The sequence below is a fragment of the Puma concolor genome, chromosome D3, assembly GCF_028749965.1.
Source record: "Puma concolor isolate L17-30 chromosome D3, mPumCon1.1.hap2, whole genome shotgun sequence".
Lineage (NCBI taxonomy): Eukaryota > Metazoa > Chordata > Mammalia > Carnivora > Felidae > Puma > Puma concolor.
In genome coordinates, this window is record NC_141678.1 from 16,091,735 (window position 1) to 16,104,912 (window position 13,178).

The 13,178-nt window shown below is 45.2% G+C and overlaps 1 protein-coding gene across 11 annotated transcripts in view; it reads right to left on the reverse strand.

Moving 5' to 3' along the window:
• The window catches only part of CIT (citron rho-interacting serine/threonine kinase), a 165,608-nt gene that overhangs the window by 74,380 nt on the left and 78,050 nt on the right, over window positions 1–13,178 (reverse strand). For all 11 annotated transcript variants that reach the window (XM_086681822.1, XM_086681824.1, XM_086681823.1 and 8 more), the window contains 7 exons: window positions 12,631–12,736; window positions 11,577–11,720; window positions 10,224–10,343; window positions 5,210–5,380; window positions 4,854–4,904; window positions 4,279–4,332; window positions 1,332–1,472 (listed from right to left, as the gene is read on the reverse strand). In XM_086681822.1, coding sequence (XP_086537948.1) covers window positions 1,332–1,472; window positions 4,279–4,332; window positions 4,854–4,904; window positions 5,210–5,380; window positions 10,224–10,343; window positions 11,577–11,720; window positions 12,631–12,736 — 787 coding nt within the window. The remainder of the gene's footprint in view (window positions 1–1,331; window positions 1,473–4,278; window positions 4,333–4,853; window positions 4,905–5,209; window positions 5,381–10,223; window positions 10,344–11,576; window positions 11,721–12,630; window positions 12,737–13,178) is intronic.

Here is a 13,178-nt window from a genome sequence, read left to right on the forward strand (position 1 = left end):
GGAAGGCCCTTCGGATGAAGGCAGATGCATTAGCAGAAATACGGAGGGGTAGGCAGCCAGTTTAGGCTGAGGCGAAGCCTCCCATGGCTCAGCATAAGATGCTTTAGGGGACAGAGTAGCAGAAAAGCTGAAAGGGGGCACTTGTGAGTCAAATGGTTCAGAGTCTCATGTACCAAGCTGAGGGGTGCACACAGGGCATAGAGAAGCTCTAAAAGCTTTGGGATGGGGCAGGGGGTGCTGATGAGCCTTGTGTGGAGGCCCATGAGTCTTATATCATATGAGCCAGCTGGGGGGAAGGGAAGATGGGGAGCGGAGGGCCAAGAAATTACTTAGTGTGCTCATCTAAGGGAAAGAAGGCCTGGACCACGAGGAGGCCCACAGAAATGGCAAGCAGGGGTAAAGGGGAGGTGCGGGGGGAGACAGCGTGGCTGGATTTATAGGACTGAGTGGCTCACTGAATGGCAGGGGGGCAAGGAGAAGTCAACGATGTCAAAGTTTCAAGCCAGGGTGTGACCAGATAAATGACAGTGGCCCTGGCTGGCATGAGGAGATTAAGAAGGGAGCCCCACTCGTGGGGGAAGATACTGAGTTCATTCTAGAGTTGATGCACCAGCCGGCACCGAGGCAGGGAAAGCAGAGGGCCCAGCAACGGGGTGGGGGGATGGTTAAATCAACTCCGATCTGTTCTGTGGAACCATCACCGAGGAGGCGGCGGCGGCGGGGAGGCGGAGTGAAGGGCAAGTTTACTTTTTATTCTATATTCTTCAGTACTGTTCAAATTTTTTACAACAAGATGATACTCATGTGTTCCCTGTATAATTATTTCAAAGATTTCAACAACAACAACAACAACAACAACAACAAAGAATTCGAGGGAGAGAAGAGGCCCAAAATCTAGGCCTGGGGGCCATCGACACACGGGTAACAGGTGAAGCCTTGAAAAATAATGTTATTAACACCATGGGGAAGAGGCAAGGAAAAACAAGGGTGCAGAGGGAAGAAAACTCAGGATGGAATTACACTTCATCTACTGAACACAAATCCTCGCAGCATAGTGAGGTCCGAGGAAAACAGAAAGGCAAAGCTTTTAGCAGAACATCTTTCTACCTGAAGCTGCTGTGACCCATCTCTTTTTCCCTTTTGGGGAAAACATTGCCACTCCTCTCAAGCTTCAAAGGATTTGCAGAAGGGAAAGTGGTTTGGCCAGACATAAGCAAGAGGTGGTTCTGCAGTGTCTTTCCCTCCGCACGGCCCAAAGCTGGTCAGCAGCTCACAGGCGGCCACACCGGGACCCAGGCTCAGTCCACCGTGGGCTGAGGTCCCCTGCTCACCTCGGCCTCCACCAGCTTCTTTTTTATGCCTTCAGAGGAGTCCTCACGGTTCTGCAGCTTCTCCAGCTCACGCTCGGCTCGCTCCTTTGCCTGGCGGATATTCTGCAGCAGCTCAGTGGCCTCTGTGCTGGCTTTTACAGCCTGCCCGGAGAGGAGGGACAGGAGACAGATGGCCAGACTTACTCACATGAAAAGATGGTGACAATCTCCTCAACAAGAAAAGTCAGGTAATGCGAAGTATATATGTATCATATCCATTTTCAAAACCTGTAAACATTCACTTGATTCTGTATTTTTGTCTATGCCCAAGCGCACATCACTGAATTTGGAATGCATCTTACAGTTAAAATGGACAGCAATTTTTCCTTCTTGGGGTGCGCAGATAAAGGTGTATCTGATGATCATTAGTACCTTAGCTTCAGTGCAACGTAGTAAATGTAAACAAAAAGGGTCTAGTGGACTTATCTGCCCAGGTGTTAATGCCTCACAGCATTAATTTTCACCTTACTTAATTATCTCCTTTGCTAATTAGGGATTTTTTTTACTACTTTTATAAGAAAACAAAATAAAAACTATACTTTAAACTTTTTTTTTCAAATAAATACCTGCCAAAGGATATAACAGCCATAGATGCACTGGTAATTCATAAATCTGTGCTTGAAAGAAAAAAACAGCTAAACCTTTGGAAGTTAATTTTCATTTGGGTCTTAACTATACTGTAGCTCTTATAGCATCAGAGCAAAGATCTGAGCATAAGAAACCAATAGTCTCACACTTACCTGCTTCTAAAAAGCAAAAACTGCAAAGAAAACTTGAACACTAGCACCATCCAATATGGGAGTCACTAGCTAGACATGGCCCCTGAGCACTTACAATGTGGTTGGTGTGACTGGAAAATTGATTTTCAGTTTTACTTATGTTTTAATTCATTTAAAAGCTGAAACAGGGGCGCCTGGGTGGCGCAGTCGGTTAAGCGTCCGACTTCAGCCAGGTCACGATCTCGCGGTTCGTGAGTTCGAGCCCCACGTCAGGCTCTGGGCTGATGGCTCGGAGCCTGGAGCCTGTTTCCGATTCTGTGTCTCCCTCTCTCTTTGCCCCTCCCCCGTTCATGCTCTGTCTCTCTCTGTCCCAAAAATAAATAAAAAACGTTGAAAAAAATTAAAAAAAAAAAAAAGCTGAAACAGTGTAAATATTTTAGTATTGACACATGCAGCAATGATATTTTGGATATATCAGATTAAATAAACTGTATCATTCAAATAACTTCATCTGTTTCTTTTTGCCTTTTTAATGTGGTTACTAGAAAATTTAAAACTACACCAGGAGCTGACATGTGTGGTTGGCATCACACTTGTAGTGTAGAACACAGTTCTAGACGGAAACATGAATCCTCATACAAACTTCTAGCTGAAAGAGGATGGGAGAGGCTTTCATTACTGAGCTCAAGGATAGGTAAGAAGGGGCAGATTAAGGGAGAAAGAAAATGTGGTCTATCCACACAGTGGAATATCACACAGCCTTTATTTATTTTTAAGTTTATTTATTTGTTTTTGAGAGAGAGACAGAGTGCAAGCTGGTAAGGGGCAGAGAGAGAGGGAGACACAGAATCCGAAGCAGGCTCCAGGCTCCGAGCTGTCGGCACAGAGCCCAACCCATTAACCGTGAGATCATGACCAGAGCCGAAGTCGGATGCCCAACCAGCTGAGCCACCCAGGCACCACACATAGCCTTTCAAAAGAAGGAAATCCTGGGGCGCCTGGGTGGCTCAGTCGGAGAAGCGTCCCACTCTTGATTTCGGCTCAGGTCATGATCTCACGCTTCCTGAGATCAAGCCCCATGTCAGGCTCTGCACTGGCAGTGTGGAACCTGCCTGAGATTCTCTCTCTCTCTCTCTCTCTCTCTCTCTCTCTCTCTCTCTCTCCCCCTGTACCCTACTCTCTCTCTCAAAATGAATAAACATTAAAAAAAAAAAAAAAAAAGGAAATCCTGTCACACTACAATGTGGATGGACCTCAAGGACATCACGTTAAGCAAAATAAGCCAGTTAACAAAAGAACAAATATTGTATGATACTACTCATATGAAGTATCTGAGGTAGTCCACATCACAGAAACAGAGGGAGAACGGTGGTTTACCAAAGGCTAGGGAGAGGAAGGAAGGAGAATTAGCAGTTAAAGAGTCAGTTTGGCAAGATGGAAAAAGTTCTAGGGATTCACTGCACAACAGTGTGAATGTCCACGACACTACCAAACTCTATACTTAAAATGACAGCACTTCAGAGACAGTAAATTTAGTGTTACGTGCTTTTTAACCACAACCTAAAAGAAAAAAGTAAGAAGAGGCTCTATTAAACCAGGCCAGGAAACACATTCGCATTCCTGATGCGACAGGCATGTCTCAGAATCACATTCATTACGGTCTTTTCGTTGGCATTTCCAGTGTTTGGCTGAGAGGAGGGTCATTAGCCACCAATGCACAGGATGGTGTAAACCGAACGCACCCCCTCCCCCACCCCAAGCTGACTCCCCAGTTCTCCCCAGCCCTCCAGTGGGCAGGAATGCTGCCCACAGTTTCTCACTGAAAGCAGTTTGGGTCATGAACAACACCTGCCTCTCTTACAAATGTGCAGAACAGGGAGCCTGGCCCCCTGAAGGGAAAGAAGCTGGCCTCTTGGCCTCTTGGGTTCTGTCGTAGTATAATTAGAACTTTTACTTGAGTGTCTCGCACAGCTTGGTTTTTAAAAATAAACACTGCTGACATGTCTCAAAAGGAAAAAAACTATATTCAGAGCTCTGATATTTTCAGGTAATAGCTCACTCCCCCTTCATTTTCCTCGGTGCTGGCTGACTAATTCGGTCTCTCTCATCTTTCAGGCTCTGGGACAAGGCAACGAAAAGTATTTGGAAATGAGGAGTAAGTTCTCCCAAAAAAATCACCTCAGGCTTACCTTTTCCAGCTTGTCTTGGAGCTCCTGAATTTTGAGCTGTTGCTCAGCATTGATCTATAATTAAAATCCCGGGAAATAAAGCAAAAGGTAAATTGGCATTAACGTCTTGCTACATTTAGCGCAGTTCTATTTTCTGAAGGTTTCTCTGGGGTCTTTTTGTTCTGTTTTCCAGTGCCTACTAATGGAGAGGAAGACCAGTGGCCTATCAGAAAAGGCTTTGAATGTCCCAATGCAAACCTCCATGCTGACAATCTCCCTAGAACCAGCAACATACGTACGGCAAGAGAATCGAAGTTGCCGGTGCCTTAAGACTATAGAAATTTTCACGTGTGTTTTCCTAAGAGTCTCGGTTTGTATGTTACTCTGATCGGGCATGATAAAAAATGAGGTGTCTTGTACTCCTCCTGGAACCACACCTAAGTTAAACATGCTTGCCCACAGATTGGCCATCAAAATAAACCTAGAAGAAGAGTTCTCGGTCCATTGCAAAAGCATTCTTAAGCAATGACTGGCCATGGAGAATAGCATTTAAAAGATTATCTACCAAAAACAGCAACACCAATAATGGAAAATACCTTCTCTAGTTTGGAATATTCTCCCACTTCAGGCTTCCCTTGATCCTTAGCCTGTAATTTAAGAGATAAAACATATTGGGAAATCTCAAGAGCCTTAAAGTCGTATAAAGACAACACCGCCTGCTGTACTTTCTACCAAGAAATAGAAATTATTTGGCCGTTTTCTGTGGCCAAATAATGATAATGATGATGATGATGATAAATAAGTTATCTTCTATAAATAAGGACCAGGAGCTTTGCAGAGTATTCCATTATTCCCCAAACGTACACTGATTAAGCTAGTATTCCCTTTATTCTTGCAAAGACCATCCAGGAGTCTACCCCCCAAAACAGCCTTCTGGCAGGTGGCTGGCTACCTTCATCAGTTTATGCTGACATTCTGTGGCTTTCCGCTTGAACTCTTCAGCAGCAAGCCGAGACTCTCTCAACTCCGATTCATAGAGATCACTCCGTCTCCTCGCTGAAACGAGGTCCTCTTCCAGCTGATTCATCATTAACCTCATTTCTTCCACTTGAGCCTGGTACTCCTAAAGAGCAGGCAAGGGAAGAAGGACGAACTTTAGAACTCCTAAAAGAAAAGACAGGCAGTGAAGACAGAAGACCATGGACCACGGAGGGAAGATGCACATTGAAGGCTGACTGGCAGAGAAGAGACCTGGGGAAAAGGTGGACAGCGACAGGCAGAAGGGAGAGGTGTGGGGAGGGTGAGGAAGAAGCAAAGAACATTAAATCCTTCAACTATTTTAACGTAGATCATGTATCATTAGTAACACCATTTGGAACACATGTGCCTGTACCTAATAAGATCCTCTGAGCAAATAATACTGCACAAGTAGCACAGAACCTTAAGGCATCTGCAACACAGGAGAGCTGAAAGGGATGTTCTTTAAACCACCAGGATAAACTGCTTACATGTAGCTTTCCTCCAAGGGTAATCATTTATATAGATTTGTCCTTTAGAAGTCATGTGCTCCTAACACAATTAGATATGGTACTAGTTTTAAAATTAACCTTTCAGACTGCACAAGGGGGTAATTGGAAATCTCCGTGGAAAGACTCTTGGAAGGTGAAACTCATCATGTCGGTTTCTCACCATTAATTTCTCTGGGCCCAAAACTGAATGATGAACTTAACGTTGCTCTTGAAATGCAAGTCACCCAGAAATCTGGAAGAGTCAGAAAGCACTGGCTCTGGTCAAAATAACTTGTGAGGACAACTCCGGAGAAAGAATTATCTTTTTCCCTTGAGCAAACCTCTAAAGTGATCCAAACAGCCTGACCTTTTCCAAAATGAATTTCTAAAATCAAAACAGAACATTTGAATTGGTTTTTCAAAAATTGGATTTACCAGGAGAAATGGGCAGTGGTTTTGAAAACTTTGGGGCGAAGTATGAAAATATTCTCTGTTAGCAAAACCAAAGCTTATGCATATTAGGATTTGAATGAGAATGGAGCCAGTCAAAGGTGCCTTGAGGCAGGGGTAGGGATACAAAATGAAAAGAACAAGGAATTGAATCAAGACTATCTTTGATACTCACAATATACATCTCTAAGATCTGTTCTCCCAAGAAATAATTGAAGCGGTATCACTTGAACAAGGACATGTTAACCAGTAAAAACAATAATTGGTTTTTTCAGTAGCAGGGTAGAAAGCAAACCTTTCATCCCATTGTACCAAGCAATACCCCCAGATGCACATTAAAGCCGAGGTGATACTCTTATGAAAATTGGATAGTTTCCATGCAAGCACACCTCTCTGTATAACTGGGAAGGGGAAAAAAATGAGTCCAGAGTGGAGCATGGTCTCATTTCACTCCCTCCCACCCATAAGCATACTATTGTTGAAGGTCAAGCCCAGAAGTCACGGGGCACCAGGTTTTCTGGGTGATGCATACTAAGTGGGTGACACAGGTTATATAACCAAAGGTCTTCATAAGCTGCTCACAATTATCTGAACTGACAGAGTGGAACATGAACCGAATTATGTGAAATGATATATCCTTTATTTACATCTGTTACTTTCTAGACCCCTTGGTCAGAAATGCGCTATGACTTTCGAAAGACTCTGGGCACCGTGCCTTCCTGCACCCCTTCCTCCATTAAAAAAAAAGTATTAAAAACTATATTTTAGAGGCATCTGGGTGGCTCAGTCGGTTAAGCGTCTGACTTTGGCTCAGGTCGTGATCTCATGGTTCGTGAATTCGAGCCCCACATCTGGCTCGCTGTTATCAGTCTGTCAGTGTGGAGCCCACTTCAAATCCTCTGTCCCCCTCTGCCTGCCCCTCCAACGTGCACCACTCTCTCAAAAATAAACCTTTTTTTTTAAAAAAAAAATCTATTTTACAACAGCATTCATATAAAGACAAAAACATTAATATTATCTATGAAAAAGTTCCTTTGACCTAAAAGCTCAACTTTTATCTTCTGATTAAAAAAAAAAAAAAAAAAAAGGTAAACATTTTATGGGTCCCTAAAACTACTGTGGCCCTGCTCACAGGCACAAACACCAAGCTGTAGTGGAAGCAAAGTTCTGAGAGAAAATCTTGGGCATCTTTTATCCTCAAGCTCCTTTTTCTGTCTGGAAATAGTGAGAAGGGAATGTAATTTTCGTGTTTTGTCAAGAGCAAGGACAGAGAGTTGTTCCGTCCCCTCAACGTTTCTCTTTCCTGAGCTGTCAGCACCCAGGGGGAGGAAGGCAAGAATCAGACAACATCTCTATCAGCATTCTGAGCTCTTGGGGTACACAGCTTATTCCACCTCATCTGCTGAGCTGCTGTTATTATGCCGCCTGTATCAAGGAAATCCTATGAATCCAACAGCTAACCAAATCCCTGCTTCAGGAAAAAGTCTGAGAGAAAAGAATCAGATCTGTTTCCAAGGAGAGACAACAGTTGTATCTCAGCATGGGATGGATTGTAGGCCAGCGTTGAGTGGGGTCAAGATGGGGAACCATGGACAACGTTCGAGGTCCACACAAAGTAAGTCTTCTGAATGGAGCCTCAGATATCATAGGAAGATAGTATCAGACATAGTCCTATTCAGTCAGAAATCCCAAAACACCAGTGCCTTCTGTGTGACCCAGACTTCCACTTCCCTTCCTGAGGAAGGGCAAAGGGCATCAGTCATCTCTAGTAATGGTGCCTGAATCCAACTGTCATGTAAGGCTCTTAGGTGTTTTTATTTTACACCAAATGCAAACACTCTACAGGGGGTAGCTAGGCAGAAGCAAAATGTTTAGAAAATAAAATAATAAATAGCTGTATGGAAATTAGCTTTTGAGAGAAACAGTGGGGAATAAATGCCAAATCTGGGAGGAATGGACATGCTGCAAACCAACTACTATGGGTCTGCTGAAGAGCAGGAAATGCTTGCTCCTGGACTGCAGACATCGCGGTCTCCCAAAACTCACTTTAATAGATCCATCTTCCGACGAGAAATAAAATCCGAAACTGAGAAGTTTTCTGCCCCACCCCCACCCCGCCCCGCGGAACTTTTAGCAATCATTAAATCTAAACCTCCACATGTATGCCAACTGTGGTATGAATCATCAAAGACAATTCTTTGAACTCAACCACCAGCATGCACCTTTTCAAAATGTCCTGATAATTCAGTTTCTATGGAATTCACGGACACCAGCTGCTCCCTCTGCTGGCCAAATGCAGCTTTCATTTCCCCAGGATGTCACCAAAAAGCAAATCTCCAAAACACATTGAACTAATGGGAGAAAAAGAATCCTATCTCTTGAAACTTTTAGGATGAAAAACTATGTTGATAAAAGGGGCAATGAGTCAACTGTCAGAGCAGATTTTTCAAACTCTCTGTAACCTTCAAAATCTCTAAGATTAGTATTGGTGTTCAGAATAGATTGCAACATTTCCTTTGCAGGTTATTTATAACATCTTTATCAAGCAGGAGGATATTAACTAACCACTTTATTTTTTTTAATTTTTTTTTTCAACATTTATTTATTTTTGGGACAGAGAGAGACAGAGCATGAACGGGGGAGGGGCAGAGAGAGAGGGAGACACAGAATCGGAAACAGGCTCCAGGCCCTGAGCCATCAGCCCAGAACCCGACGCGGGGCTCGAACTCACAGACCGCGAGATCGTGACCTGGCTGAAGTCGGACGCTTAACCGACTGCGCCACCCAGGCGCCCCTAACTAACCACTTTAAAATATTAAGGTGATAAAGAGATCAGGCCAACAAAGTCCCCAAAACAATCATTCCATCTTTAAAGAAGAGTTAATGGACCGAATGATTTGCAGGAGTTTCTTGTATTAGCACCACCCAGATGGCTAAGTTTGTGCCACCCAGAGACAAAAATGTTCATTGCCATCGCTGCTTCCATTAGGTTTCCTGAAATGAATGAGAGTTGCCTGGCAGCTGATAATTCAGCTCTCCAATTGCTCACTGCCATCTCTTCATTAAAGTTTCTATTTACAGTTTCTTCAAAGGACAGAAAAATCCATGCTAAAAAGGAAACAATGAGGCGAAGTAAAAATGAACCATCTAAAAAGAAAACCCTTTTAGAAAGGAAAAGAGAGAGAGAGAGTAAGCTTTTTAAACATCTTGATTCTCTTTTCTGAACACTCAGGGGATGGCTTTCTGCACTCAGATTCCCCGCGTTAATTCTGACTCGGCTTTCGCTGCTCCAACTCTTCTTCTATATCTTTATAGACGCTACGACTTATCCTGTCTTTTCCCAAAAACTTAAAGTGCATCTGAGAAGCTATGTAAAAGTATTTCATTTTTTTGGTGGTCTCAAGCAGAGATTGGCAAACTGTTTCTCTAAAAAGCTAGACAGTCAGCCATCTCTGGCTTTGTAGACCATATGGTCTTTGTCCCAACTACCCACCCCTGCCATTGTAGTGTCATAAGCAGCCACGGACACCACATAAATGAATGGGCACGGCTGTGTTCCAATAAAACTTTGTTTATGGATGCTGAACCAAGCATCCACATAATTTTCCGTATAATTTTCACATGTCTTGAAATATTCTTCTTTTCTTTTCTTTTTCCCCCCCCAACCAGTTAAAAACGCAAAAATCAATTTGAGCATGTGGCCATGGAAAACAGGTGGTGAGCCAGATTTGCCCCATAGGCCGCAGTTTGGCCACCTTTGTTCTAAACCTACACCTTTAAGTGAAATGAGCAGCCAGGATGGGGTGCAGACCTCAAAAGGAGCTAGAACACGCGCTCCACCATTTACATAAACCACGGAGAATCTAGTTTTCAAATGACCTACATAGCTCTCTCTCCTCCTCCCAACCCCCGCTTCCCTCTCTCCACCCTCCCCCCACCCGCCCAAACACGCCGCTCTTGGAATCAGAGGTCCGAGGTGCAGCCCTGCTCCCCAGCATCAGGTCATACCTGCTCTTTGATTTCCTGGAGCTTCCGGCTCTGCTCTCTGATGTCATGGAGAAGCTGAAGCGCTTTGTCATCCTCCTGGGACACCTCCATCCGTGCTTGCTCCAAACTTCGCTTTAAGCTCTAAGGAAAGCAAAAATTTTAATAGGGATGCCCTGTGGTGCCTGCTCTGTTTGAAAAGATTCATTAAGGGAGCTGCAAGCTGCTTCGCGGACACCAAGACGGTTTCGGGTGACGGAGCAAAGTTGACAACTTCCAGTTGGTTGCTGGCTCCGGTTTTCATCCTGTAAAAACCCTTTGGTTCAAGAATCACCATCTCAACCTTGTGACCTCGTGGGTCCAGCCTGAAACTTCATCACAACCTGCCTCCTACCGCCATCTACCTGTCCTACCAGATACTTACTTGTACGTTCAGGACTAAAAACCAATGAGGTCCCTTAGCCTTTTGTTAAACCACCATGGGGACAGCTACAGAGTCTTTTCTGGAATATCAGTTATTAGAGGGCTCTCCGGTATAGGTCCCTCTTTCAAAGCAGCAATGACTTCCTTCTTCCCTAGTTGTCATTTAAGACTCCGAGAAGTCTATTTCCACCTCCTGGCTTACGTCTCCTGGACACCTTTCATCCATAAGGTTCCCTCAATGCTTCAGTGGCACTGAAATACATATCTGAAATACAACTTCACCCACCACTGAAAGGCAGCCAAATCTGGAATGGAAACATAGCAGTTATTCTTAATCGGCCACGTTCTATAGATTTCCTTCTCCCTTGTGAAAAAAACTTGAAAAATGTGGGATTCAACTTCTTAAGACTGTTTAATTGGCCACATTAAAAAAAACACCTGAATGAAAAATTTAACGAGACAATGGAGAAGACAGTCTACTCTTGTGAAGGAAAGGAGAAAAAAAAAAAGTCACATGGTAAATAATGACAGAGGGTCTGGGTTTTTACAGGCTGAGTCTTCTTGTTGCTACACTGATTCTAGGTGATGGAAAACTGATCTTGGGCGGATTTGTTTATTTAAGAGTTGGGTTCCTGAGGCTGATCGTGTTGGACAGGATATAGACCAGAGAGGTTGGGACGGGAGGTGTTAGGACCCTCTGTAGCTCACTGCGGTGACAACTATGACAGTATCCAGGCTCCGCAGCCTACCTGGACTCCTGGAGCCCAGTCTCACTGTTCTGGGACCTCCCGCCTGGCTCACTGCCAATCACACACCTTGCCTTTGAATACTCCCTCTCTCTCTACTGTCTGCCATTGGCTGTGATGTGCCTCATGAAGCCGTCATGAAACAGGATGAGACACACACGACAGGAAGTGCCACCTCCGAGGGAAGGGGACTTTGGGGAAGGCTCACACTGCATTCTGTGATGTAGGTAGCAAGGTCCTGCTCCAGGAGGGATCTCTGAGTCTCAGAGGCCTTCAGCTCCACCTCCTTCTGACTAAGCACAGCCTCCACCTCTGACACTCTCCGATGTAACCGGGTCATTTCCTGCTCCATCTGAAACAGACACATCGACAGGTTAAAAGGGCCCGTGGAGGTTCGTCAGGAGCAATCAAATCTCAAGCAGCCGCCGAAACCACCTGGTGGTCTGGGCTGGCGTTAATTCGTCAAAGGTTGGGAAGGAGATACCATTGCTTCTTCGCCCGGGAGTGCACAGTTCTTCGTAAGGACAGTCACCAATGCTAAGTCACTCCTCTCATCCAAGACTCGGTTCACACTTGGTCACTTCTCTAGCCCAGTGAGCAAGGAAGCCACAATCATCATTTTTCACCTGTATGCTTTTTGGGTTTAGTTTGGCTTTCTGCACACGTCACTTTAATTTTATCCCAAATCCATCTTGATCCCCCCCATCTCCTTGCAAAGATCTAGAGGACAAATCCAGGACAGGGCAAGGAGATATGTATTCGTCTGCACTCTTAGGAGTCCCAGGCAAGTAGTGGGTTTTATGAGCTTCCAGAGAGCTGCCCCTAGGCAGGAACAGTGAGCGTTAAGAGACGTTGAGCATAGTCAACACAGTGGCCGCAGTTACATAAGCAGGAGTTTTAAAGGACTAAGAAGAGAGACTTCGCATCACTCAAAGCGGATGGGATGCATCTCGGCCACAGGTGAGGACCCACGCCACCTGCCGGAAGAAGCAGACATCTGGCTGGGTCATGCTGAGGAACGGGCCGTTTTAAATCCAGGGCCTCCTCTGGTTAAGATTTAAAGGATTTACGGCAACGTCAAGGCCTGATTTCATCTCCCTCTGAGCTGCTGGAGGCGAGACTTCAGCGAGGGAGGGAGCGCCTCGCCCGCTGGGTATGGATCAGGTGGCTCAGCGCCAGCAGCGGCCCCAGGCGGATCCCTTGGCATAGATTGATGGGAGGATCCTGGAGCAAGGAGGGAGGCCGGCTGCGGAAATAAATACCTTGTGGCACTTGTCCTGGGAGTCTTGCAGCTCTTTGCTTTTGATGAGAAGTTTCTTTTCCATGGAGCTAGTCTTGGCAGGGGAGTCCAGACTTGACACAACAGACCTAGATACGAAAACCAGCGTTAAGGTGGCCAGCAGATGGTTCTGAAAAAGCCGCTTTCAGAAACTGTGGCAGAGAGGACAGACCTGCCGGAGTTCTGTGGCCGTCACCAGAGCTGGCTTGAGAAGCTTCTGATGACATCAAGGCCACGAGGCACAGAGCTGGACAGAAGCAAAAACTCTGGAGGCAGACAGACCTGGGTGTAAACTCAGTCGCCGCTGGCCTGAGGCAATGATTCAGCCTCTCTGAGCCTTGGTTGCCATCTATGAACAGATAGGCACTCTGCACCTGCTCTGTTCCACAAACTGTTCCAGGTCCTGGAACAGCTGTGAACAAGATGCACAAGGCCCCTGCCCCCCTGGAGCTGACATTCACAGAGGGCAGACAGACACACACACACACACACACACACACACAAAGGTTACAGATGATGTCAAAGAAGGAG